Source organism: Heloderma suspectum, chromosome 2, assembly GCF_057233095.1.
Source record: "Heloderma suspectum isolate Gila_16-S chromosome 2, 16-S_ref, whole genome shotgun sequence".
Taxonomy (NCBI): domain Eukaryota; kingdom Metazoa; phylum Chordata; class Lepidosauria; order Squamata; family Helodermatidae; genus Heloderma; species Heloderma suspectum.
In genome coordinates, this window is record NC_139459.1 from 225,066,935 (window position 1) to 225,094,881 (window position 27,947).

General features: G+C 42.9%; 2 protein-coding genes across 3 annotated transcripts in view; one reads left to right on the forward strand and one right to left on the reverse strand.

Annotated features, from left to right (window-relative positions):
* Window positions 1-5,797: 5,797 nt before the first annotated feature.
* Window positions 5,798-9,266, reverse strand: LOC146354144 (uncharacterized). The gene is made up of 2 exons (XM_084829786.1): window positions 9,180-9,266; window positions 5,798-6,969 (listed from the first exon to the last, which is right to left on the reverse strand). The coding sequence occupies exons 1-2, from the start codon at window positions 9,264-9,266 to the stop codon at window positions 5,875-5,877; spliced, it is 1,182 nt and encodes a 393-aa protein (XP_084685912.1). The 3' UTR covers window positions 5,798-5,874.
* The window catches only part of NARF (nuclear prelamin A recognition factor), a 36,095-nt gene continuing 16,750 nt past the window's right edge, over window positions 8,603-27,947 (forward strand). The window contains exons 1-6 of one of the 2 annotated variants that reach the window (XM_084838281.1): window positions 8,603-9,175; window positions 11,238-11,401; window positions 13,073-13,153; window positions 17,074-17,217; window positions 19,683-19,815; window positions 24,234-24,368. In XM_084838281.1, coding sequence (XP_084694407.1) covers window positions 11,375-11,401; window positions 13,073-13,153; window positions 17,074-17,217; window positions 19,683-19,815; window positions 24,234-24,368 — 520 coding nt within the window. In that variant the 5' untranslated portion in view covers window positions 8,603-9,175; window positions 11,238-11,374. Of the gene's footprint in view, window positions 9,176-9,217; window positions 11,402-13,072; window positions 13,154-17,073; window positions 17,218-19,682; window positions 19,816-24,233; window positions 24,369-27,947 lie in introns of those variants that run through there. The other variant, XM_084838283.1, reaches the window with a different exon arrangement.

A 27,947-nucleotide genomic window follows, 5' to 3' on the forward strand; every position in this document is an offset into this window, starting at 1 on the left:
GCATTATTATGCCCCTATTGCTGGGGCGCTGAGGCTGAGAGAATAAATACCTTGTACCAAATGAGCTTCATGACCGAGGGAGCATTCGAACCTGGGACTTCCCAGATCACTCCCTAGTCATATACTTAGCCACTATTCTTTACCAGCTCTATAGAGTCTTAGTCCAATTTACAAAGGAGCACCTTTTCCACAGGGCCAGCTCTGCCATGCAGCAGAGTGAATGGTCCTGCTTCAGGTAGCACCATGATGAGGGAATAGATGGAAGCAGAAATGGGTGTTTGAATGGTACAGCAAAACTTTTTAAAGTGTTGCCCCTAGCAAGTGGGGGACATTTGGGCTACGCTGCAGGCAGCAAAATGCCTTGAGCTGATACTGCTTTTCCATTTGCGTCTTCCTGTCGATGAACTTCTGCTGAAGGGCGTGTTTGCTGTATTGAGAGCAAGAGCCTTCCTTAGTGCAAACACTGCCATTCAAGTTGAGGCCTCTCTCTGTAATCTTAATAGAATCACACAATTGTAGGCCTGGATGGTTTTGCCACCGCGTCCAACATCTTGCACACCACAAGCAAACTTTACAGATCTACTCGTACAATGGAAACATAAGCATGTGAACAACCAAACTATAATGTAGCATGCCATGAGACAAGCAGAGAGCACAAGACTCTAAAGTGCACCTTGCTAAAGGTGCCTGTGTCAAGCAAAGGTTACATTTAACAACACACACCCAAACCATTCAAACAAGTGAACCAGGGGACATCCTGCAAGGAAGGATGGAGGGAAGGAAGGAAGGAGAGAGGGAGGGAGGGAGTGTCACCAACCAATCTAACTTAGGGAAGTGAATTCCTTCCCAGCATTTTTAAAGATTAAATCAGCTTTGATGAGTGGTGGATATAAAAATGAACATTATAGTATCATGGAAGCTCATCTTCACATATAGGTGATTTGAACACAGTAGAAAGAGTGTTAACATATTGGGTGGATCTCACTAGTGCAGCCTTCCCCAACCTGGTGCCTCCAGATGTGTCAATTACAACCTTCATCATCCCCAGCCTGCTGGCTAGGGATGATGGGAATTATAGTCCAACATGTCTGGAGGGCGCGAAGTTGGGGAAGGCGGTACTAGTGCATCAAAAAGCTCCACGATTATGTGCAATGGAGAAGCGATTCAGAGCGCTTCTCAATGGACAGCTCCTAACACTACCAATCAAAAGGCACCGCGGAGCTATTCTGTCTCCACCCCCCACCCCAAACCCCTCACCCCAAGGACTTCTTGTGGTGAGAAAAAAGATGGAAGAAGCAATGGGGAAACACCCTAGGGTTATAAATGGAAGAAGACAACATCTGCACCCCTTGTAAAATTCTGTATTTGAGGCAAGTGATTGTGCAATCAAAGCCTCACTGGGAAGCACCCTCAGTGTCAATTTCACCCATCATGCCTACTGATGAGAGGGAAATACTATACCATGAAACATTCCTCCTTTTCATGTTGTCCAGAAGCTGTTGATTCAGGGTTGTTATCCTGAGTCAACAAGCCTTGTTTACATAGGGAAATCCAAGATGCTTTAGCAACTCTGTATATTTCTCTGCCTTTTTCAGATGACTGTGTTTATGTTGAAAAATCCAAACTCCTCAACCCTAATATAATATTTTATAGGATCAGTTATCCAGAGATGAGACAAGAAAGAGGCTGAGATCTTCTGGGATTTTTTTTTTTTAACTTTTTGCTCACTTTAGTTTCTGATAAAGCTCTTAACCATGTAATGAAGTACAGCTTGTTCCAGGTGAAAAGGTTATCTCAGGGCAACTGGCCATATAAACATAGGAAATGAAGGCACGAAAGTCGAATGAAGAAATCCAAAGCACTCCAGGGTATACTAGGACCATCAAATACCCATTAACACCTGCTGATTCATTTTACGGATTAAAATTGGTACTTGAAATGTTGAAGCTTAAATTACAGTACTTCTTGAAGTGTTGACTGAAAATGATGTTTTGACTCAATGCTTTGAAGGACAAATGTGTTTGCCCATATTTTTGTTGGTGAATAAAATCCAAGGTCACCTTGGCTCTGTTTTCCAACAAGCCTTTTTATCAAATACGAATGACTTCAGTGTCAAAGAACACTCAGTTGACAGCCCAGTTCTGTGATGTGAAACTGGCAAGGCTGGCCCAAAATATTTTGCCCCCTGAAGTGGAGCAGCAACTGGCATTCTCCCCCCACCTCCCACCCACCCCAAGTCAAGGTGCATAGTATCCAAGGCTTGCCAAATTTGTTTTGGCACCTGAGGCAGAAAATCTCACAAGCACCTTTACCACTCTCTCTCTGGCAGTAGAAATACAACAACAATAAATTAAATAATTAACCATTTGCTGCCTTCTTATGACACCCACCCACCCCCCAATCAGCAGCCTGAGATGGCTGCCTCACTCTTCTTAATGGTACAGCTAGCATACAAAGCATGGGCAAGATTATACTAAATTATGGGTAGGTGTTTTTTTCTAGCTTTGACCATCTACTTGATTGCCGCCTTTCCCTGTATCCACTGGCTATCAATGGTTACTAGTCAGGATGGCTATATATTACCTCCAGTATTGGAGGTTGTATACCTCTGAATATCAGTTGTTGGGGAGCAAGAGGGTGTTGTGTTCATGTCCTGCTTGCGGTCCTCCCATGGGCAGCTGGTAGTTGGCCTCTGCGTGAACAGAATGCTGGACTAGATGGCCCTTTGGCCTCATCCAGCAGGGTTCTGTTTATGTTTTCATATAGGGATCGATATAACTTGGTTTAGGCGTCTCTTTTAGATTTTGTAGCTTTCAGTATGTGTGAGATATATATATATATATATTCCAATTGTATTTTGATTCTTTGTAAGCTGCCTGGGCACGTGCATGAAGGGCAGGGTAGAAATCTCTAAAATTAACAAATAAAAAAAGTGTGTATTAACAAATTTGTTCAGACCGGACTCCTAAAATGTGTAACTGGAACAGGTGACACTGTTGGAAGAATAGCTTTATCAAGGAGCCTTTCCAAAAACATGGCGGAGCTACGCTGAAACGGTAGACTGAACGTTAGGGGACACCGTGGTGGTCTCACAATGACGTCTTGGATTGTCTCAAATGGAAAATGAAAAAGCCAAAGCAAGTTTTCAAGTGTCACAGTTTTTGTTCTGGCAAGAGGAAGTAGAGGAAAAGACAGAGAATCGTAAGGATAGGATAAGCATACAATAAGTGATCCAGTTCCTTACTCTAAACTGGATGGATTGATACCCTCTACCTAAAAATACCATTGACAGGTGGCTGAACAAAACAGATTAGATTAGAGGGGCGTTCCCAAGCTGATGCCCTCCATGCATTTTGGGTTACAACCAGGGGCGTTGCTATGTTCTTAAAAGATCCAGAGCACAGGCCCATAACACAAATTTGCATACACACACACACACACCTAAGCTCACATCTAATATTTGTGTGTGTGTGTGGTGTGTGTGCATGCAGTGTACTTGCGTGTGTGTATAGATTACATACATACATACATACATAAGAAGTGTGTACTGACCCCACCCCACCCCACTTCAACTCAAACCCCAATTCAGCATTTTGGAAAACATCCCGCTTCTGCTCGGGCCAATTTGTAGTCGGACCACTTTAGCTCAGCACCAAACCTGAGTCAAGGTTTGGAAAAATGAGTCTTTATGCTTCCTGTTGACTACCATGGGAAATTAGAAAAAAAAATGTAGCTTTTTTCTCTTGGTCAGAACTGGATGATAATTTCAGGCATAGTAGCCCCCTAGAAGGGTATTACACCTGCCCAATGTCAGAAAAAGAGGTACAGGGTTTATATTTTAATTTTCTTTTAAAGGGAACTGCCAATAACATTTTAATTCCTTGGAAAAATTGGATAAAAATTTCTAGATTCATTGCCCCATCAGAGGAGATGATGTCTGCCAAATTTCAGAATGCTAGCCACAGGGTTTTTTGTGCAACGGAGGCCTTGACATTTTGAGGTCTCCAAAAGAGGACATATTTATCAACGTGGCTCTTCTTATGCTCTTAAATACAGAGTGCCTCTGAACATATGCAGAATGCTTTTCTTTCACCACTAAGCACTTACATTCTCCCCCTACCAATTCTATTCCCCTCCAAGCAACCATCCCTCCTCATCCTACCATCCTCCAGGAACTCTTCATAAAAACAGATGTTTTGTGCAACTCCTCTCTACCTCCTCCTTGTTATGCACAAGCTCTCATTGTATCTTCCTCCCCATAACTTCATTTGTGCCAAGACTTCACCAGGATTCAGCCAATGAGTCTGTTTTCAAAACTAAGGCTAAGTTATGGAGAAACTCTGAGCATGTACTAAGTGCATGTACTAAGAGCATGTACTAACTGCCTTTCCCTTGCCACTGAAGCTAGAGTTAATGCAAAAAAAAAACCCAAACCCACAAATGACAAAACATGCATAGAAATGAGCTGAAAGGGTAGTCAATTCATTAGACAGAATTGGGTAGGCAGGCACTGTATTAAGCTTGCAGTACCAGTCGCTCACAACTCAGGACTTATTTCTGAGTACACACTGAGAACATCAAGTTGCAAACCTCCCTGCAAAAGTAACTTGTGCTGGAATCCTATGCAGACTTTCCTGAGGGTAAGCCTTATTAAACATGATGGGACTTCTGAGTAGGCACACATAGGATTGCATAAAGTAGCAATATTTATCTCTTCTCCGCTTAAAAAAACAAACCAAAAACGCCTATTTTTGTAATTAAAGCTTTCTGTTCATAGGAACATAGGAAGCTGCCTTATACTGAGCCAGACCCTGGGTCTATCTCACCCAGAATTGTCGACACTGACTGGCAGCAGGAGCTCTCCAAAGTTTCAGGCAGGATTCTTTCCTTGCCCTGCCTGGCGATACTGCGGATTGAACCCAGGACTTTCTGCATGCCAAGCATGTGCTCTACCACTGAGCTGCAGCCCTTCCTATTGCTGGATAATGGCAACTGACAAACAAAACAGCCCCAGATTTGTTTCTCTGCAACCATGTGAACCCACTCTTCTCAAAGACTTGAGTGAGAAGGAGAAAACCCAACCCTCTTGTCTGTTTGTATAAAGTCAAATACAGTTCAGACGTTCTCTTGCCCACCGAAGAGGATTCTCTTTAAGAATTCCTCAAGATACGCTCTGGGTGGAATAAAGAAGAGAAAGAAAGAACAGGATAGGGGAGGGGAGGGAAGAAGAAAAGAAGAATGGTGATTGGAAATGTGCGCAGGGGTGGGGGGTAGAGAAAATTCCCTAAGCCAAGTGGCTCCTTTCAGAGAGGTAGTTCTTCAGAGGAATTTAGGAGGCTGTGCAGGGTTTGCAAGGATTGCACGTACTTAAATGAACTTTATGAGGTGAGGTGGCTGAGGGCTTTTTCTAGCTTTCCACCCCACCCCACCCTGATTAATAGGTTTTTGGGGGTTTTTTTAAGGCAGGGAAACAACATAGACACACAATACACATCATTACAACAACACACACACACACACGGATACACTAAAATACATCTAAGATTATAAGGTATCTACCTTCGGCTCCCCTTACACAACAAATGCTTATTATTGTTCTCTACTTATCTTAGTTGTATATCATACATTGAGTTCACAGACATTATCTCATTTCTCTCCTAATTTTTAACAAAGAAAAAAGAGAGTTGACATCTCAAAGATCAAAATTCACATACATAGATATCATTTTTCTCTGTTTCTTGTACAAATTCAAAAAACAGTTTCCATTCTGACATAAATTTAATTGTTGATCCTTCTTTAATTATAATAGTGAGTTTTGCCATCTCTGCCAGCTCCATCATTTTCATGATCCTCTCATTTTCAGCTGGTATTGTTTCATTCTTCCACTTTTGTGCATACAATAACCTTGCAGCCGTTATCATATAGAAAAAGAGGGTTCCCCCCTTCTCTTTTACGTGTTTGTCCATTAGTCCCAGTAAAGAAGTCTCTGGCTTTAATTCTATAGTAGTCTTTAATATCTTGAGCACGCTCCGGGAGAGAGCGCAGGACAGGAAGGCCTGGCGTGCTATGGTCCATGGGATCACGAAGAGTCGGACACGACTGAACGACTGAACAACAACAACAAAAAGTCTTTAATATTCTTTGAACTAGAGACTGTATTCGTTTCCAAAATATTTTAGCTCTTTTACAAGCCCACCATGGATGATAAAACGTTCCATCTTGGTCTTCATATTTCCAGCATTTTCCAGAAACACCCTTATACATTTTAGACAGTTTACATGGTGGCATGTACCATATATACATCATCTTATAGAAATTCTCTTTAAGGTTTGTACATAAGGTAAATTTTAGATCTTTTCCCCACATAGTTTCCCATTCTTCCATTAATATATTATGACCAATATTTTGTGCCCATTTTATCATACAATCTTTTACTTGTTCATCCTCTGTCTTGTACCTTAACAGTAATTTATACAGTTTAGCAATAACATGTTCATCATTTGTACACAACGCTGATTCAAACTCAGGTTCTATTTGTTCAAATCCACCATTTTTCTTATCTGTTTTGAAGCTTTCCTTAATTTGCAAATATGAAAACCATTGACAGACATAACCTTCTTCCAATAAATTTTCCCTTAATTTTAATTTATGTTCCCCTTGTGACAATTCTAATAAATCATATCTTAACCATTTATGCGTGCTTTCAAATTCTCTTCTATGCATTGCTTCTTGTGAGGATATCCAATGTGGTATTTTTTGATAAAACCTTAATTTATATTTATTCCAAATTCTTAATATAGCCCGTCTTATATAATGATTATTAAAATATACATTCATTTTTGTTTTGTCATACCACAAATAACCATGCCACCCATAACTCAAATCATGACCTTCTAATTCTAAAGGTCTTCTATTTTTCAATGTCACCCATTCTTTCATCCACACCAAGCAGCAGGCAGAGGGCTTTTTCTAGCTTTTTTAAAACTGTAGAACCTATTTAATAGCCCCAGCAATTTCTTGATCATGACGCCACATAGTCCAAACTCTCCCTTTGGGATTATTTGAGCCCTACAGCTATGTAGGAGAAATTAAAGTGGAGGGGGAGAAAGAAGCTTGTGGAGGCTGATTGGATCTTTTCCTGTACTGAAGCTACTAAACTTCTGCAGAAGTCAAAGGTTCCACTTTGGGGCAGTAAAATCAGGTACTACGTGGAATACCAGTATTTCACATGAAGCTCTTTCTTCCCTTCCTTCTCCCTCTTCAAAATTTCATTGCAGGCAAGCTCCCAACAGTGGGCATGTAAGAGCAGAAAAGAAAAGTAGGGGGACAGAGGTTTTTTGTACCTCAAAAAACAAAAAACAAAACCCTATACCAGAGATTAGGGATACTGACCTCCTAATGGTCACCTTAAACACCTTCTGATTAGGATCCCTAATCCCCTGGGTGACTTGACAGTTTTTACTTTTTGTTTTAGACTTTGAGAAAAGGAAACTTTATGAATGGCTAGCACAAAAGCCACTGGACCTAACTGTCTGAAATTTGGTAGGTTCAGTCAGCTCCATAGGGCCTGCTAGGTCTCCAAAGTCCATGAATTGATGTGGAAGTACAAAACAATTATAGCTCTTTACTTTGACAGATTTTCTTGGAAAAAGCAAATGTTAATTGTGGCCAGCACAAAAGCCACTAGACCTAACTGTCTGAACTTTGGCAGGCTCCGTCATCCCTATAGGGGCTGCCAGGTCCCCAAATTCCATGCAAGTATGTGGAAGCACAAAAAAATATAGCTCTTTGCTTTGACACATTTTCTTGAAAAAAGCAAACTTTACCTGTGACTAGCACAAACGTTACCGGACATAACTGCCTGAAATTTGGCAGATTCCATCAGCTCCATGGGAGCTGCGAGGTTACCAAATTCCATACAATTATGTGGAAGAACAAAGAAATTATAGCTCTTTGCTTTGACACATTTTCTTGAAAAAAGCAAACTTTACCTGTGACTAGCACAAACGTTACCGGACATAACTGCCTGAAATTTGGCAGATTCCATCAGCTCCATGGGAGCTGCGAGGTTACCAAATTCCATACAATTATGTGGAAGAACAAAGAAATTATAGCTCTTTGCTTTGACACATTTTCTTGAAAAGAGCAAATTTTACCTGTGGCTAGCACAAAAGCCACTATGTATAACTGTCTGAAATTTGGCAGTCTCAGCCAGCTCTATGGGGGCTGCCAGGTCCCAAATCCCATGCAGGTATGTGGAAGCACAAAAAAAGTATTCCTCTTTGCTTTGACAGATTTTCTTGAAAATAGGAAATTTTACCTGTGACTAGCACAAAAGCCACTGGACCTAACTGCCTGAAATTTGGCTTATTCGATCAGCTCCAAGGGGGCTCCCAAGCCTCCAAATTTCATGCATTTATCCTACAAAATGAAATAGTTATGGCTATTTTTCTTTTCCAATGCAAGTCATTGGAAAATGTAAAAAAAAAAATGGCAATTAGGACAGCTCAAAAGATCCGGGGCACAGCTCAAAAAAAGGTCCGGGGCCCGTGCCCAGGTAGGCTTCTTTTTAACGACGCCCCTGGCTACAACTCTCATCAGCCCCAGACGCAGGACCAGCGGTCAGGTGTAATGGAAGCTGTAGTCCCCACAAATCTGGTGGGCGCCAGGTTGGGGAAGACTGGATTAAAGGCTTGGTTTCCAAACACAGGAGAAACGCTAGAGAGAGCTGAGTTTAATTTAAAAAAAAAAAAGAGAGAGAGAACAGTCAGAAATTAGGCTTTTCTCTTTTCTTTTTTTTTACTTAGGCTTCTTAGAAAATATCCCTCCCGGTGAAAAAACGTTTGACAAAATCTCGCGGCGCTGAACACTTCCCTGCTGCAAGGGGGCGCTGTCCCCCGCGTTGCCACGCAAATGTTTGCGGCTACGTGACAGCTCTCAGGTCTACAATGAACGCTTGCAGACGGCGGGGGAGGAGGGACAAGCAAGGCGACCCCCGAAACAGGAGGAAAAAAGAAGAGCGCGTGGCGCCCTCCTTAGGGACTGTTCAGGACCCCCCGCCTCTCGGCTTGCGTCTGGTTTTCCATTATGGCCGCATGCACCAGTCTTTAGCTGTACTGATATTTAATTTCTCCTAGGGAATGCCACTGGTGACTTAAGTGAATTATGCAACAAGGTACCGTGTCTGCTTTTCTCTCTTCCCCTTCCATTTCTTTGCATGGCTTGGAATTTTGCTGCTGTTGCAGCACCAGCAGCTGCCCCTGCATGTTTCTGTGTCGCTTTCACGGAGGCTTTTCCGGTACTTTCTTCCTTTTGCATCTGCCAGGGAGATACGGAAAGCCTCGCGGCTGCAAGCCAGCCTTGCGGTCGCGAGCGGGAGATCTTATAATCGTTAGTTTTATGTGGAGTTTGCAGCAATAATAACAACGAAAGTGGTTGAGAGTGCTGTGAATCTGTGCCTGTAATCCATTCCAAAGGATCAGGATTCAGGACTCCCTCGAATTGCCACACACGCGCTGTCATTTTATATAAGCCTTGGGATAAAGTGTGCCAGGACTCTCTGTTATTTTGAAATGCTTAATAAATGCTTCAGCAGGGAACGAGACCCCACAGAATGCAGGGGGCCCATCTCTAGTGTGATATTAGGAGAGCGAGGCAGATTAAGGGCTAGTTCCGCATTGGCTCCTAAGCATGTTTTAACATTTAAAATAAACTTCCAAGTAAATGTGTTCAGGATTCGGGTGCTAGAGACACAACTGCTGTGCAGTGCAGACCGAAGTGTTATTATATCCATCCATGTCAATGTCTTATTGATCTCCATGAGGACTTGTAGCAGCGATAGCCCTCCTTAAGGAAACCAGGGATGGATTGGAGTGCTCTGTTTGTAATCAATGAATATTCAAGGCTTGTGCGCCCATTATGTTTGCCTTAAGGGTTGGTATGCTGACAAGTATCTACTGTATCTATCTCTCATTTGGCCCAAACACCTCTTAACCTTGCCCAGATATTCTTAGCTAGAGGTAAAAGAGACTTGGCCAGCGGTCATTGTTTGTATCCAATCTTTATAATGTACGGACAGGTAGCAACAGCCCTGGAGTGAATTTTTCTAACCCATAAAACTGAAATATGTGCTGAAGTCCTCAGAGGTGCGTGGGTCATTATTTGCTTATGTATATCCCACACTCGCTCACTAAATGTGGGTAAGAAGTGGGTTGCCACACATGGCTTATTCACCTGCTAGCATTTGAAAATGATGGACACCGGTGATCTGGGCGATCTGCCTTACAGAACTCATGTGTTCTGAAATGAAGGGCATAAAGCATCCTCCTCCAGCCTGGTGCCCTCCAGATGGGTTGGACTACAGCTCCCAGCATCCTCCAGCGAGGCATGTTCTGTGGGGTGATGATACAGCATAATAAAGGATATCTTGGAATTCTATCCATCTACTGGGGAGCCTAATGTCTAAATGCTCGTAAAGGGTCATGGCAGAAGTCAATGGCAGCTGGGCTCATGCTTTGAACACATGGGAGAGAAACCAGCTGTTGGGACACAAGTAACCATGAACAGCGGGCATTTAGAGAACTCCTGGATGTGTTTTGTGAGAGGGATTTTTCATACCCGGTGTTTTGAAAGGAAGCTGTGTGCTCTTCATGTGAGAGAGGATTTTCTAGCAAGGCACAGCAGTACATATCTGAGGCAACTTCTCTCTCTCACACACACACACTCACTGTTCATAATGGCTGTGCATTTTCCTGACTCACCTGTCATCTCACCCATGCAGTACTATTTTAAGGATGTTTGAAGGCCATCCCTCTCTCTCTGGGCTTCACAGACACATATCACAAACATTTGTCATGGTTTCAGTGGCAAGGGGAGCAAGGTGTTGTGTTTGCCTATGTAGTACAATAAAAATGTGTATCACTGGAGGTAATCATTGATAGGAAACTAAACATACTGTAAGGCGACAGCCTTTCCGTGTCTGATGATATGACCATTTGTTGTTGCTGTGTTTAGTCAGTTCTGCAGTGTTAGAGGATTTAAAACTTCCCACCTCCAAAGAGCAATCGAGGTAGAACTGGCAGCTGAGCCGGCAAACTGTTCCCCGCCTTCCAGGCTTCTCATTGGTCCCAGAAAGCCTCGTTCAAAAAGAAGTGATAGTTATAAGAAGGCTGAAAGGCAATGATAGCAATAAAGGGCAACTATATTTGCTCTTCCTCTTGTGCTTCTTACTGTTTCAGTCAGGTGAAAAGCAGAGGCAGTGCCTTCCTCTTTAGGTCTCGTGGATGCAAATATAAGAAACCCGGCAACTTTTAGAGCACGACTCAGTTTCACCATACAAAAGCACACCAAAGAAAGTAAAGGCAAAGACCCACAAATGAAGTGTGAAAATTGCACCAAAAAGGTGAGTACGTTTCTTAACAATGTATTGGGAAGTAGGTCCTGTTGAATTCAGTGTGACTTGCTTTTGAGTAAATATGCATAGGACTGGGCTAAAGAATTACAAGCCTGTGTATCCTGAACTAGGAATAAGTCCCATTGAACTCAGTGGGCTGTATTTCCAAGTAAACACAACACATATTATACAGGGTTCCAACTGTGATAGTTAAAAGCAGCCTTTCTAGATAATAAGAGGTTTTGTTTTGAATTTATAAAACTTGGTTTATTTATCCGAGGAAAAGGAGATCATTACTGGGCTGAGATGAGGAGCATTATAAAGTTAAGTGATCCAGCATTCAGATATAGCAGTTAAGAACTGCTATAATAAATGGCCTTCCGGATCAATCTTGTCCTTCTATTCTATGATTCTATGTACAAAGGGGCCTGGGAGAGTAACAGCATTATTATTATTATCATTGTCATCATTTAAATGTGTTAGTACCACTGAAATCACACAAATCGATTTTGTTCCAACTGTATATAGAGCTTCAGCTATTGGCTGGCATAGAAATGTAATAAGTAAATAAATAGTTCCAATGCATGTTCCAATGAGAATTGAATGGAGTCTATTTTTTAACCAAGTTGATCGATGGCATAACTCCAGAACTTCAGTGAAATACATCAGTTAGTTTCTCCATTTCTGCAATGTTCAGAATTGTAATCAGCCAGGATAATAGGTCTTTTCCAGTGTCAGGTCCACACGATCTTAGCAGCTAGTAATTTTACAAGAAGGTTTAAATAGCATTTTTTATATACAGTGTGAGTAGCCATTTTGTCATTACTTTCCAAATTATTTACTTAGATTCTGTACTTCCAGTTAAGATGGGGGGGGGGACGTGGACTCAGATTCCTAGATGTACATGCTGGTATTGCATTTTGTGGTTCCTATCCTGTGGGCTCCCAAGAACCAGATTTGTTCACAAACAGTCGTCTGTCCCCCCAGTGTGTGTGGTTTAGGGCACAATTCTATGCATGTTTAGACAGAAAAAAGTCCTGCAGTTCCCACCCGGAGTTGCAGGACTTTTTTCAGTCTAAACATGCATAGGATTGCATGCTTAGCTTGCAGAATATGCACTGCGCATGCAGTAGCTTGATGGTGTGTCCTACTTTAAGTTCCAGATTTTGCACCATCTTGCCCAGTTTGCTAAGGAGAACAAGTATCCCCTTTTGGAAAGCCATGCCTTAAGTGTTTGGAACTTATTATTATTCAGAAACAGGAACACAGAATTTCTTGCTGTTATTATTCAGGAACGAGTAACACGGAGAATAACAGTAAGCCAACAGATCCAACTTAGAAAAAAACTGTGGACATTAATAGCAAAGAATGAATGCCTGGCCTGTAATGATGTAGTACTGTGATGTTTTTAAATGCTTTATATGTTTTAATTATTTATTATTTATCTGTGCTGTTATATTGTAATGTTGTCTTTTAATGTGAACCACTTAGGGATTTTAATATATTAAGCAGCATGGAAGTATATAAATAAATAAATAAATAAATAAATAAAATCCTATAAATTTTAGTTTATACAGAGTGAAGGTTTGCACAAAAAGAACCATCCTTTCCCCATCACAGCTCAAGCAGTTCTGATCAGTGATGTTGTTGCTTCTGACTAAAGTCTATGATATGTTACAGGAATGTACTAAAAAACAGAAGAATGATGGCCGACAAAATACACCAGTTGATGTTCTCCATTCGAATGACGAAAATGAAGAGGTAATAAATATCCTTTGGGTTGTTCTCTATATCATATTGATCCCAATCCAGCTAAAGTTAGTCATGACTTAACTCCTATTGAAAGTAGCTGGAATTAAAATGAGCATAACTATCTTGTTCCATTGATTTCAGTTTAGGCATGACTAACTTTTCCTGGATTTGAGCTATTGTGTTTTTCCTTTCTTGTACAGTGCTGTTTTGTGAAAAACGTGTGTGTGTGTGTAGAATATGCCATACACACAACTGAAGCTTCATAAGTGTAATGAATAAAAATTCTCAGTGATGGTAACTGTCGCAAAAAATAAATGACACAAACCCACATTCCAAAATGCAGTGTTTAAAGGGCTGGTTAAGGTTCCCTGTTTAAGTTCTCTAAGTAATACCAATTCTGCAGGAGTCCTGTGCATAGTTTGGATTTCTTTCTGAAGTCAGGTGGAGGGTGTATCTGGCTCTTAACCTATCTAGGTATTGTGAAATCAGTAAGGTGTACTACAATAGTCTGTTGCTGGATAAAACAGTCATAGATTCAGGGGAATGTTTTGTATATCAAAAGATGTATTGCATTTTAATATTAAAGAAATCTAGTCTAATCCACAACCTTTTACAGAACCCCTTATGGATATTGCTTATTCTTCAAACTTTGATTATTCCAAACCCTAAGTTATCACACTTGTTACATTTACTTCCTTCTCCCAAGGAACTAAAGGCAGCATACACGATTGCCTCCCCTTTTACCTTCAGCCTTATAAAATAACTTGGATTAGGCTGAGGGAGAGTGACTGCCAAAGCTTTCCATGAGCTTCATAGCTGAGTGGTGAACGGAGTCCTGGGGCAGTATCTGCTGGTTCTGTTGCACTCAGTGGATTCATCTCTTGTGCAACTGGGCCTTTGCTCTTCTGAAATTAATCACAGAAACAAGCGGAAACGCTTATTTCTGGATCGGCTCCCTTCTGCGAGCTGTGCCAACCTGCACCGTTCCAGAAATGAGCACTTCCGCTCGTTTCCATGGTTATTTTGAGAATCGCAAAAGCATTGTGCTCTGCACCTGTGGTTCCCATGAGCTCCTGGGCACCATAGGATACTAAAACAGTGCTCTACCCACTACATGATATTGAACAGGGTATGCTTGTCAAATTTGCAGATGACACAAAATTGGGTGGGAGAGCTAGTACCCTGGAAGACAGAAACAGAATTCAAAGTGATCTTGATAGGCTGGAGCGCTGGGCTCTCAGAAAACAACAGAATGACATTTAATAGGTGCAGAACTTGGCATTTATCCCTAGGAAAAAGAAAGCAAATGCACAGTTACAAGATGGGTGATACTTGGCTGAACAATACTACAAGCGAGAAGGATCTTGGAATTGTGGTAGATCACAAGTGGAATATGAGCCAGCAATGTGATGTGGCTGCAAAAAAAGGCAAATGCTCTTTTGGGCTGCATTAATAAAAGTATAATTTCCAAATCATGTGAAGTACAAGTTCCCCTCTACTCAGCACAGTATCTTGAGTACTGTGTCCAGTTCTGGGCACCACACTTTAAGAAGGATGCAGACAAACTGGAGAGGGTTCAGAGGAGGGCAACGAAGATGATCAGGGCACTGGAAACCAAGCCCTATGAGGAGAGACTGAAAGAACTGGGCATGTTTAGCCTTGAGAAGAGAAGACTGAGGGGAGATATGATAGCGCTCTTCAAGTACTTGAAAGGTTGTCACAGGGAGGAAGGCCAGGATCCCTTCTCGATCATCCCAGAATGCAGGACATGGAATAATGGGCTCAAGTTACAGGAAGCCGGATTCTGGCTGAACATCAGGAGAAACTTCCTGACTGTTAGAGCAATACGACAATGGAATCAATGACCTACAGAGCTGGTGGGCGCTCCCATACTGGAAGCATTCAAGATGAAGCTGGACAGCCATCTGTCAGGAAAGCTTTGACTTAGATTCCTGCATTGAGCAGGCGGTTGGACTCGATGGTCTTATAGGCCCCTTCCAACCCTCCTATTTTATGATTCTATGAACTCACATCTGTTCCTTTGGTTCAATTCAAGGTTACAAAGACTGAAATCCTATTCATAGCTACTTAAAACTAAGTCCTGTTGAGTTCAGTGATGCTCACTCCCAGGTGAGTGGGTATAGGATTGCAGCCTAAACCCCATATGTAAATCCCCCTCTCTAAACCAGGGTTTTCCAGACTTCTGATAGCTGTGGCGCACTTTTCACTGTATTAAAATTAGAGGCATACTTTCTTACCCTCAAGAAAATAATCCTAATTCTTATTTAATTATTAATTAAAATGTCTAACTCATTAACTATGTATAAATCAAACATTTTGCTTTTCCACACAGCCTGGGTCAAAAGCACAGACTTGCAGCCTGGTCCTCTGTGTGTTTATTTGGAAGTAAATTTTAATGAAATCGCATCAGTTTTTAAGGCTGCACTCCTATGCACACTTACTTGGGACTAAGCCCCACTGGATTTAGCAGGAGTTACTTCCAAATAAATATGCATCGGATGGAGCTAGGGTAGCCAGACACAAAAGCAAACACAGTTCCTGCAGCTGCATGACTTAAATGGAGAGGATGTCATACAGGGATGACTCTCCTCTCCTGCACACCCTCCTCCCCATTTCAGTCCTGCTCTGGCCAACCCGCCAAACAGATCTTGGGTGGGAGGGCCAGAGTGCAATTTTAATGGTAGGAGGGTGCGCAGAAAAGCCTCCAAGTGTTGCATGCGGGCCACAAGTTGTTCACCTGTGTAATAAGGAATTGTTTCTTATCCTCACCATGTTGATTTCATAAATTAAATGGTTATCTCTTATTTTAGAACACCTTGGCTTCATAGCACTCCATAGAAGAACTCCGAAGTGTTTATTATTTTTCAAATGTTCAGCTGGTAGATGTTCAGCTCTATGTTCAGCTCTAGTAGAACATTGCAATGGCCACAATATTCACACCTACCATATAATATTATGTGTGTCAGTATTTATAATTAGGCAGCTGGAAGAGATGTGATCATCAGAGTTCATACATTCAGTTAGTGATTTACACACACACACACACACACACACACGTATATAGGGTAACCTTTGGATAATGGGGACCTTTCAGTCGATTATTGCCTTCTGATCAAGATTTGCTGATTAAAGATCAGCAACCTGTGATGGAAGCCTGAACCTTTGATTAGTCTCTTGTGTCTTACTGCTGGCAGACTGATGTAGGGTGATCAATCAACTGTACATCGCCCCAAAAGAGGAAATGCATTAACAAAAAGAGGACAAAAGATGACACATATTTGCATACAAATTAGATAGATAGATAGATAGATAGATAGATAGATAGATAGATGCAATTCTGGAAATAATTACTATAATTTAACTAGATAGACAATACATTTCACCATAGTGAGATGACTGACCAGGTGACTTGTGTGCCTGCTCAGTTTGCTGTCCAGGTGTTAACAGTTGATGGGCAACTTCAAGGCCTCTGCTGCTCTCCCTTCTTGTGATTCTTTATTTAAAACTGGACTTGGACTGAGCAGCCCATCAAACAGAGGATGCTTTCAAATAGAGGGTTTTATCTGTAAAGTAGGACACATGGACACCCTGGTACACTGCATAAATTACAGGGGGGAGGGAAGCCCTGACCCCTCACCTCTCATCACAGCCCCTGCAGCTGCTATTTTCAGAAGGTTTGGGGGAACCATGAGTTATCTAAAATTGGGGGTGGGGAGTGAGGGGAAGGCTTGTGAATTTCATGAACACCAGCACCACCACCTTCCCCCCATAATTCAAGCATCATCCACAGAACTCCTCCAACATGCTGGTGGGTCCTTACCTACCATTTGGGGAATAATTGTGCTAAATAGATGTCTTTTTTTGTCATCAAGTTTTGTTGATGTGTTTTGGGTTTCTTTGTTTTTCAGAAAAGTGATTTCCATAGGTTGGCTAATGCTAAAATATTCCTGAGTGACTGCCTAGCTTGTGACAATTGCATAACATCAGACGAAGCAGTCAGAGTTTTCCAGCAGAATCAGAAGGAGCTCTTCCGTGTACTGAACCTTAATAAGGTAAAGGGATGGTGTTTGTACAGAAAATGTGCTGTCTTGACAGTCAAAATGGAACTCCCTGATACAACCAACTGTGTTTTCCCATGATTTTGTCCCCTTCCTATTTTTTCAAATCTCTTGCTCTATCTATTCCCTCATTCCTACATTTTCCATCTTTTTTATTCTCTAGGATCTTTCCTTCCAGTTTCAAAGCTGCCCTCCTCATTTCTTCTGTACTGAAAAATCTCTTTACCCATTCTCTTGAGCAAACACCTATTGCCCTATCCTCCTTTAGATCCCAAAGTCCTCAAACTAGTGCTCTGACTTTTTTCTCACCCCTTAGAAATAGCAAACTGTCTTCTTTTTCACAGGCACGCAACCTGTGTGGCTTTTTTTATGCTTCTCTTCTCCTTTTTTTCCCTACCACAGATTGAGTTTATTGCTAAATCCAATTGGCATCAACTTCTTAACAACAATCTTGCTACTACAATTCTGGTTTATTCTTTCATAATTTCTCAAATGGGTTATTGGAACAGTCTTTTCTCCTGAAATCTGTTGTCTTTCATCCTAAATCCTGCTGCCATTCTAATTGTTATTGCTCATCACTTTGCTTCGCTTTCTTCTGCTCTTTACATTGCATCCTTCTCTCTTCCTGCATTTAGTTCAGCCTCCCCTTCACATTCAAATCCTTTCATACCCTTGCTCTGCCTTACTGGCACAAATCTTTTTTTTAACCAAGGGTTTCTCTCCCTCGCACCCCCGCCCTGCCCCGCACCCCTTTTGCGTCTCGGCTTGCATTTTTTCTTTGGCTGCACCTTAGTTTTGGAACTCTTCCTCTCCTGCCATTCCCTTGATTATCCTGTGTAAAGAAGTGTTTCAAAACCTACTTCCTCCCCCACCCCATCTGGTCTTCTTTGTTGGATTGTTCTCCTTTTTCCTCCCAGTCTCCTATTGTTTCCTATCCCTAAATGTAAGTCTGTGAGCAGGGATTGTGGGCCTCTTCATACATTATGTTTTGTAGCTGTACACTTCAGATGTTTGAAGTGTGCATTTACAAATACAAAGTACAAATGCAACAAATCCATTGTACAGACACAAGTGTCGCACAGGTGTGGGGAATCAGGATAGGCTGTGGATTCTGATAAAGGTACCCTCGGTGGTAAACCTGGATTTCTTGCTGCGTAACGTGTGAAGTGGCTTTGTATTCAATTTCATTTCTGCTGAAAACCCAAAGCCAAAAAGTGCTCTCATTGTTTTTTTAAAAATTAAGACATGTTCTACATGTTTTCAGCAGAACATACACTCATGCGATTTTCTACAGAACACTTCTTCAGTTAAGGCATGTGAGAGATTATATAGATCCTTTCCCTGATGAAGCTCTGCTCAGCCTCATAGGACAATAATTCTTCAGTAAATCAGAGAGAGTACCTGTGGTTTTTGTTCTACTGCTGGTACTCCTTGCTGGTACAGGAATTGTCCTCCTGGGTTTTTGTGTGTGTGATTTCATTTCTGTATTTTACCTAATGGAGTGTGGTTGGAGAAAAAACACAATGCAGCTTTCTGATAACTAAATTCATACCTCCATCTAGCATTTTGCTTTAACTCTTTAAGTTTAGAAGTCAGAGAGAAAGAGAGACAATCATCAAATCATAAAATAGTAGGGTTGGAAGGGGCCTTTAAGACCATCGAGTCCAACCTCGATTGGACATCGAGTCCAATCGTAATTAACATCTTTATAGCACTGTACTATGTTTCCTCAGCTGTATTGTGCTGTGACAGCTGTTTGCCCCTTTCAGGCTTTAAGGCAATGAGAGAGACATGGGCAGCTCCAAATGTAAAGGGACCTTTAGCCAAATGTCCTCTAGTGAGCCCCCTCCTACTTTGGTGGCTTTCTGGTTATGAGCTTTCTTGGTGCCAGTGGCAGGTATGGGCTTATGTGGTTATGGTAGTGGTGGTCAGACATTTTAATTTCCCACAATGCCCCAGAGCAATGACACACTGCAGTCGCCACCAGCTAAGCTTGCAACTGGGGACACAGGGCAGGCATCAGCACTGTTTTGCCCTTCTGGTGCCCTGGCAGCTGCCCAAGGTTGCTCGATGCTGATGCTGGGCCTGGAGGGAGAGGAAGAGAGAGAAAAGACCAATAGTCACCATAACTGAGCACTTTTTTTCTCTGTCTGAAGAAACAACCTGCTGTATTATAGCAACTGTCAATCTGGGTGTTTTCTCTCTCTCTCACCTAAACATTGGGGCGGAGGGAGGCAGAGACCAGTGCTTCCTTTGCACAGTGATATTTTTCCCGGAGTGGAAAGTGTGGGGAGATGTGAGATGGACAAATACCCTGTCCCTGACGGCTTACTTGAAAAGCTGGATTAATCTATGTGGAGAAAAATGAATAAGATGTGAAGAACCCATCTGATGCGTAGGGTATACTTTGAACTGTTGCAGTAATGCATTTGTATGTTTTGTTGTGTATTGTTTTCCAGAAATGTGATACCTCAAAACACAAAGTGTTGGCAGTGTCTATATGTCCTCAGTCCTTGCCTTATTTTGCTGCTAAATTCAATCTCTGTGTAACAGAAGCAGCCAAGAGGCTTTGTGGTTTCCTCAAAAGTCTTGGTAGGTTGGTTATTATGGTGAGAAAAGATCAAGCAAAGCATTTTTCATTTTTTTATTTTGCATGTTGCTTCCCTGACATACTTTTGCAGCACGTGACAGGTCACAAGATAGGATTGTGACACTGTTTACCAAGTGATTTATTTGGTGTGTTCACATTCATTATAAGGGGCATATAATAGGACACTTCGGATGGTGCAGAAAGGATGAGAACACAACATACCCAATCTTTCTTAGCATTGTTTATAATCAGGGAATCTAAAACTGGTGGGCAGAAGGTAGATCAGCATCTACTGTTCTAGATATCTGGATGAAGTGCAGTAGATGCAAGGACTTCAGGCTCCCAATGGTTTTAACAGTAGCAACAACAATAAGACTTTCCCCACCTAAATTAGGTGCTGAAATGAAGAACGCTTGGGGTAACCAAGAGCGGACTTTTGCTTGAAAGAACAGTGAGCTCAGTTCAGTTCTGGTGCTGAAAACAAATCCCTGTTTTCACCAGGGGCGGGAAACTTTGGGAGGTCCAGGGGCCATTTTCACACACACCCTCCTAGGGCCCTGTCCCTGTGGACCATCCCCCCCTTGCAGGTGCTGAAAACAGAAGGAAACGAAAAAACAAAAACAAAATGGCATCTGTATCTGCTACAGAGCTCTGGGCACTCTGTACCTGCCTTGAAGTCCCAAAAGGACTAAAATAAAGCTAATTTTTACCCTTTTGGTGCTCCATAGCAGCTCCAGAAGCAACCCCCCCTCCAATTTAAAAAAGTTTTTTGGGGGATACCTCTGAATTTGGGGGGTTGGCAGGGGCCACACTGGAAGGCTACAGGCAACACACATGGCCTGCAGGCAACATGTTGTCTATCCCTGCCCTACGCTCAGAATGTACTTGGTGGCACCCTGTTCTTTAAACCTTAAGTATATGTCTTTTGCACTTGACTCTAGTCAGTGGATCTTGGGGTTCTAGTAAAAAAAACATCAAGAAGTTCCAACAAGCCTGAAGTCTGCCCACCCCAGTCTAAAAGTCTGTTGTGCTGAAAACGTTGATCTCTGCAAAGGGACCTCCATGCATAACATGGAACCCATTATTCCTACTCTCTGCTTTTACAGGGTACAGATCTCACATTTGGAACCTATGTTCATGGGTGAGCATACACACCTAGGCCTCTGTATAGATGTCATTTTGAACGCATGGTGATCAGGTGCAGCCGCAGGGGACGGTTTGCAGTCCACCCCCACACCCACCCCCGCACACATAGAATCATAGAATAGTAGGGTTGGAAGGGGCCTACAAGGCTATTGAGTCCAACCCCCTGCTCAGTGCAGGAATCCAAGTCAGAGCATCCCTGACAGATGGCTGTCCAGCCTCGTCTTGAACGCCTCCAGTGTGGGAGAGCCCACCATCTCCCTAGGTCATTGGTTCCATTGTCAGATTGCTCTAACAGTCAGGAAGTTTTTCCTGATGTTCAGCTGGAATCTGGCTTCCTGTAACTTGAGCCCATTATTCCGTGTCCTGCACTCTGGGATGATCAAGAAGAGATCCTGGCCTTCTTTGTGACAACCTTTCAAGTGCTTGAAGAGTGCTATCCTATCTCCCCTCAGTCTTCTCTTCTCAAGGCTAAATATGCCCAATTATTTCCGTCTCTCTTCATAGGGCTTTGTTTCCAGTCCTCTGATCATCTTTGTTGCCCTCCTCTGAACCCTCTCCAGTTTGTCTGCATCCTTCTTAAAGTGTGGTGCCCAGAACTGGACATAGTACTCCAGATGAGGCCTAACCAGTGCTGAGTAGAGGGGAACTAGTACTTCCCGGGATTTGGAAGCTATGCTTCTATTAATGCAGCCCAAAAGAGCATTGGCCTTTTTTGCAGCCACATCACATTGTTGGCTCATATTCCACTTGTGATCGACAACAGTTCCAAGATCTTTCTCGCTTTAGTGTTGTTGAGCCACGTATCCCCCATCTTGTAACTGTGCATTTTGTTTCTTTTTCCTAGGTGCAGAACTTGGCATTTATCCCCATTAAATGTCATTCTGTTGTTTTCTGTCCAGCGTTCCAGTCTATCCAGATCATTTTGAATTTTGTTTCTGTCTTCCAAAGTATTAGCTATCCTGCCCAATGTTGTGTCATCTGCAAATTTGATCAGCATTCCTTGCACCTCCTCCTCCAAGTCATTAATAAATATGTTGAAGAGCACTGGACCCAGGACTGAGCCCTGCGGTACCCCACTCGTTACCTCTCCCCAGTTTGAGAAGGTCCCATTGATAAGCACTCTTTGAGTCCGATTCTGTAGCCAACTGTGGATCCACTGGATCGTTGTTTCATCTAGCCCACTTTGAGCTAGTTTGCTCATCAGGAGATCATGGGGCACTTCGTCGAAAGCTTTGCTGAAGTCGAGGTATATGATGTCTACAGCATTCCCATGATCTACAAGGGAGGTTACTTGATCCAAAAATGAGATCAGATTAATCTGGCAGGACTTGTTTTTGACAAATCCACGTTGGCTTCGAGTAATCACGGCATTGTTTTCAAGGTGCTTCCAGATGGATTGCTTTATGATCTGCTCCAGAATTTTCCCTGGGATTGATGTCAGACTGACTGGTCTGTAGTTCCCAGGTTCCTCCTTTTTACCTTTTTTGAAGATAGGGACAACATTAGCCCTCCTCCAGTCATCTGGCACTTCCCCCGTCTTCCATGATTTCTCAAAGAGAATAGACAGTGGTTCTGAGAGTTCTTCTGCCAGTTCCTTTATTAAGGAACACATCTTTACACAGATTGGCCGTCGACCCAGCTTCTTACAAGATGTAGCCCACAGTTTTCAGGAGAAGGGCTGGGAATGGAGTGTTGATCATTCAACTAAAAGCCCACGCTACAGTCATAGGACAGGAGATCACCTGAAAGCTTTTTCTGCTTTCACGTTTCACACAGTGGGATGGGCTACGTTTCCATTCAGCATGGCATGTTCGGTCAGATGATCAGCTATAAAACCTTTGCAATACCTCCGCCTGTGCATATAGTCCTCTCCTGTCCACTCTACAGTTGGCTAGAACTGCTGCTTCCAGAACCAGAAGTGGCTGGACAGGGCTTCCGGTGGCAAGAAGGGGCTGCCCCCCATAGAGCAGTGTGTCCCCATGAACGATTCTTTAGTACTTAAAGGGAGGGGCCATAGCTCAGTGGTAGAGTTCATATGTTGCATGCAGAAAGTACCAAGTTCAGTCTGGCATCTCCAGTTAAAACAATGTCAGCAGGTAGTTGGAAGACCTCTGCCAGGGAGCTGCTGCCAGCCAAAGCTGGGCTAAATCGACATATAGTCCAACCTGGCATAAGGCAGCTTCTGAGTGTTCACCAGCGTTGAGCGATATGCACAGTCCCACAAAACATAGTGCACCTTCCTTATTTTAGAAAACCATCATCCCCCTGGACCTCCAGAAAACAGACCCCCAAGAGCGCCTTTACTTCAGAAATTTGACCTGCCAATCCATGTGCATTCTTTGACCCTTTGTGCTGTTCTCTCTTACCCTCCACCAGCCCAGCCAATGAATAATGAAGATGATGGAGATTCAGGAGAGGGAGGGGAGAAGAGAAAGAGAGCTTGCTGCAGGAACGAGATTTACCAAACTTGTATACTTCACTACAATTTCTGGTCACAGAATTGGGGGTAGAAGTAAGGCATGATCTACATATGCTGCAAAATGAGGTGATAAATTGCAGGTGCGGGGTTCCATTTTTAAATGTTCCCCAGATGGGCTGGGGTGCCAGTTTTTAAATGCTCCCCATTTGAAAACTGTCTGGAAATAAAGACTAGCATCTCAGAGAAAGAGAGAGAGAGAGGTTCTTGCCCAGTCTGCTCTATGCTATGCTAGTTTTCTATTTTTGGGAGTATGTTTTTTCAACATAGAGAAGCAAAAATGTGATTTTCCCACCTGTAGCCTGAACTAATATAATTCCATTCTATCACCTCAGGTCTCTGGCTGCCCCATTCTGCTGCATATTTAGATAGGGCCAAAGTATTGGATGACAGGCCTTCCGGCTACAATCTGTTTCAGAGACACCCAAGGGTCTCTGTGTGTTCTTTTTTTACTTCTTTTACTTGAACAGGGGATCCCCATCCTATCACAAGCTGCTTCTGGAACTTGTAGATAGGTGCTGTTTGAGAATGGTTCCTCAGTTCTTGTTTCTGCCCACAATTCTAATACTATAGCTTTGTTGATGAGTCTGCTAAAGCTGTGTGTGTGTGTGTGTGTGTGTGTTTGTCAGTGGAAACATGGGTGCAAATTTGCCCACTCCTGCCTTTGTATTCCACACTACTTCTTGATTTTTAAATGTAATAAAAAGGCAGGAGAAAATGTAGAACATATGCAAGGAACAACAAACCAAGACAATTAATCTGCTTATATTTTATTGTCCTGTGACTGTTTTCCTCCAGGAGTGCATTATGTCTTTGATACCATGATAGCTGCTGATTTTAGTATTCTGGAGAGTCAGAAGGAGTTTGTGCAACGGTACCGCCATCAGAATCAAGACGAGCATGCCTTACCGATGTTTGCTTCAGCTTGCCCAGGTGAGAAATCCAGTCCCAGTTCACTTTATCAGCAGTCACTGCTGAAATGGATGTCGTTTGGTTCATCTAAGCATGTAGGAGACACAAGTTCTTGAAGGTTAATGTCTAATCTTCTGAAACTAATGCCTGTCTTAGACATGTTCTGTGCTGGGGAAGTGGCTCATACTTGAAAAACACAGCAGCCAGGAAAATCTCCCGCCTTTTCATTAAGACCACTTTCACTTCTGTGATATTCTTTTGCAACTGTGTGGTCAAAGTCTGACAGAAAGGACATCTTGGCTCTGCCTCTCTCTCTCTCTCTCTGTCTCAGTCTTGTGATGTTGCTTTACATTGCTTACAGTGCAATTTATATCTGGTAAACACACACACACACAGCAGCAGCAGCACATCTTTTGTCTGCACGTGTCGGCTTATTGTGGGGCAATCCTGGAGAATTACAATATAAGGTCTGAATTCTTGTCACCTTCCTAGGGCCTTTGGTTCACTGCTTTAAACATGATCTTGGGTGGAATAGCACAGCACTGCAATCCCTGGCTCACTACATGCAAGATTGAAGATTGGTGATGTTGACATAGGATCAGGTAGTGCCATGGCAGCTCAAACAAATGTGCAAAGTTACACATTAGCATAACACAGAAATCATTTCTTTTAAAACTCACACACAAACCAGAAATCTAGTTCAGCCGGAGGGAGATTTGTATGTCAAAAGATTCTTTATTGCCATCTGTGTTGCACTCTCCAGAGTACAAATGAACTGTATTAATTTTCAGTAACACAGCCTTGGATATCATGCCTGTAAAATGCCACAGGAAGCACCAGAAGGGAAGGAAGGAGTTGACTTTAGAACATGCGAATCCACTTTTTGAGCCAAGCAGGAACAGACAAGGAAATCTTCTGCATCAGGTTGCAGCTGGCAGGGGGAAGGCCGTGGCTACGCTTGAGGCAGATGAGAGGCAGTGTTTCAAGCATGGCTGCCGCACACTCCCCTTTCATTTCAATGGGACGAGTGGCGGAGCAGCACTGATTGGATTGCACTTTAAATGAGCACTTGCCTGGGATGTTCAGAACTTGTCATCCATATCCCTACAAAATCTAGTGGTTCCTAAAACTTGAGTATCTTTAGGTGGGAATTTAAAACAAAAATAGCAGTTTGGTCATGACTGCTAAGATCTCCTCTGTGGTCATGATGTTGCCTTTGAGAGGCAAGACTGAATTCAGTCTTATTCAGTTTCCAAGAAAATTTATCTCTGTGCTGTGTCTCTCTTTTCCTCCTCTTTCCCTCCCTCTTTAGCTGTGTGTATGCGTAGAGTGTTACTGCAGGCTCGTGAGCTTGGGGGAGCCCCATCCACTTTTCCCCGCAGCCCAGCTGATCAGCAGGCTGCAGGGAAAAGCCTGCTATTCTGGTGCTGCTATTAGTGGTGGCAGGACAGTGATCCCGCCCGGGGTTGCAGGATGGGAGCCTTTAGCCTCCCCGTCCCCCAGGGATCCCATCCACCATGTGTCTGGGTATGCATACATGTGCATCCTGCCCTTGGGCTCAAATTGGCTGCCCACCCCGGTGTAGGCTATGGGCAAAAGCTGAAGGGCTCTTGTGCCTATCACAAGCAACTTCTCGGCTGTGTTTCTGGAGTTCAGCCCTGTGGATGACTGTGCAGAAAGGGCCTGGGCGTTTGTGTGTGGGAGCAGATAAAAGCCTATTGCTCATGCTCCAAAGCTATTTGCATAACTAAACAATGATGAATGTGAACTGAAAGACTGGAGTTAAGTGAGTGAACTCTGCCTGTTTTTCTCCCTGAAAAATAGATACTTGGAGGTCAGTCAACTTACGAAGTGACTCACGCTATAAAGAGGCTCTTGGCTTTCCTCATTAAAATCCACCCAGGCTTGTTTGATTATAACATGTTAGACATGGAGGCTTTCGAAACACAGCTTCATTGGCACACCGATGAGATGAGTCATGCTGCGAATGGCACGGCCTGGTAGTGCGTTTATGAAGATCTGGGCTCTAAAATGTCACCAGCCAGAAAATGATTGTCTAAATTCATCTCCCCCTTATTTTTATTTTATTTGTGCTTTTGGAAGCAGCAGCAGCCACCTTATATATTCATCCCTCTCTCAGTCCCCTTCTTTAACAGAAAGTTTTATATCTGGACATGTCAGAGGGCAAGGCGTTCAGTTGCATGTAGATATGGGAGGGTGCAGCCAAGGAGGACTAGGGTGAAGAAAGGAGAGTGTGCGCTCAGATAAAGCTGACAGAAATGTCAGCTGGCTACTGGCAGTTCTCGTGGCTTTTAGAGAGTCAGCTGGAAAGACATACATGCAGGAAAAATAATTGGGTACAGCTCCTGTCTTTACATACGTGATTCCTTAAGTTATAGTCTTGCCTAGGATTGGGCCAAATTGTGGGGGTGCTTTTCACTGAAACCTTTGTAAGAGAAAAGCGCTCCACCCCTTTTTCCAGAAAACGTTTGAGGGATCCTGCAAAAGGGGCAGAAGTGTTCGCCTGTTGTATTGGGGGCAACACTTCCTGGGGGAAGGAACAGGCCAGCTCAAAGGTTCAGGCAGGATCCCTCCAAAGGTATCCCTCTAGGTTCAGACAGGATCCCTCAAAAGGTATCCCTCCTCCAAAGGTAGGCTTCCCTTCCACCACTGATACCTACCCCTCTTTAAAACAACAACAATGATGCTCCAGCACTGAGCAGCCTCCAGCCACTGTCTTCACTTTACGGCCATGCTCCAGAAGTTTAGCCATTCTGGACCATTGTGTGTGTGTCGGGGGTGTGTGTCGGGGGTGTGTGTGTGTTATATCTGCCACCACAAAAACATTGCTGAAGCTGCTCAGTGATACCGTTACGTAGCTAACTCTGATCTCAATACTAGCGTCATGATGTGGGAGGAAAAGCTTGTATTGATCACATTTACAACGTATTGCCCGACTGGCTGAATGAAAGTCCAGGAAGAAGACAGTCCATATAAAAAATGGCACCGAGGCAGCAGCAGGGCTTGCTACTGCTGGTGGTATTAGCATCATCATCATTGCTTGCTGCAGCGGTTTTCATTGCCTTTGCTCCCCCAACACTGACATTCCAGATGCGGCTAGAAACAATGGCAGGGAACAGAGAGAAAGGAAGGTGAATAGTCATAGTAAGTGGGGAGGGGGCTGTTCAGGGAATATTTTGGGGTTCCACGAAAGCACACTTTTTATCCCAAGGTTAAACTGGGAAAACAATGGGCACAGCTCTGGAAAAAACAAACACTCGCATTGCACTGCAAACATTGCCAGATGTACTCCCCCCCCCCCCCCATACTGAGATTCCACCATGTTAGGAAAAATTTGAAGACATCCCTGAAAGGGAACAAAGATGTAATTACATTGGAGTTAAAATAGTTATGGCGTGGAAAAAAAGGTTACATTCCATTAGCCTAAAAGGTTACATTCCATTTAACAAAATGTTTCCCCATGATCAGGCCAGCCTAATGGTGATTCAAGTAGACCATGTGCTAAAATACTGGCTAACTGTCTAGTCTAGTCAATGAGGGGGTTTAGTTTCTTGTTTCTCCGTTTTAAAAAATATTTTA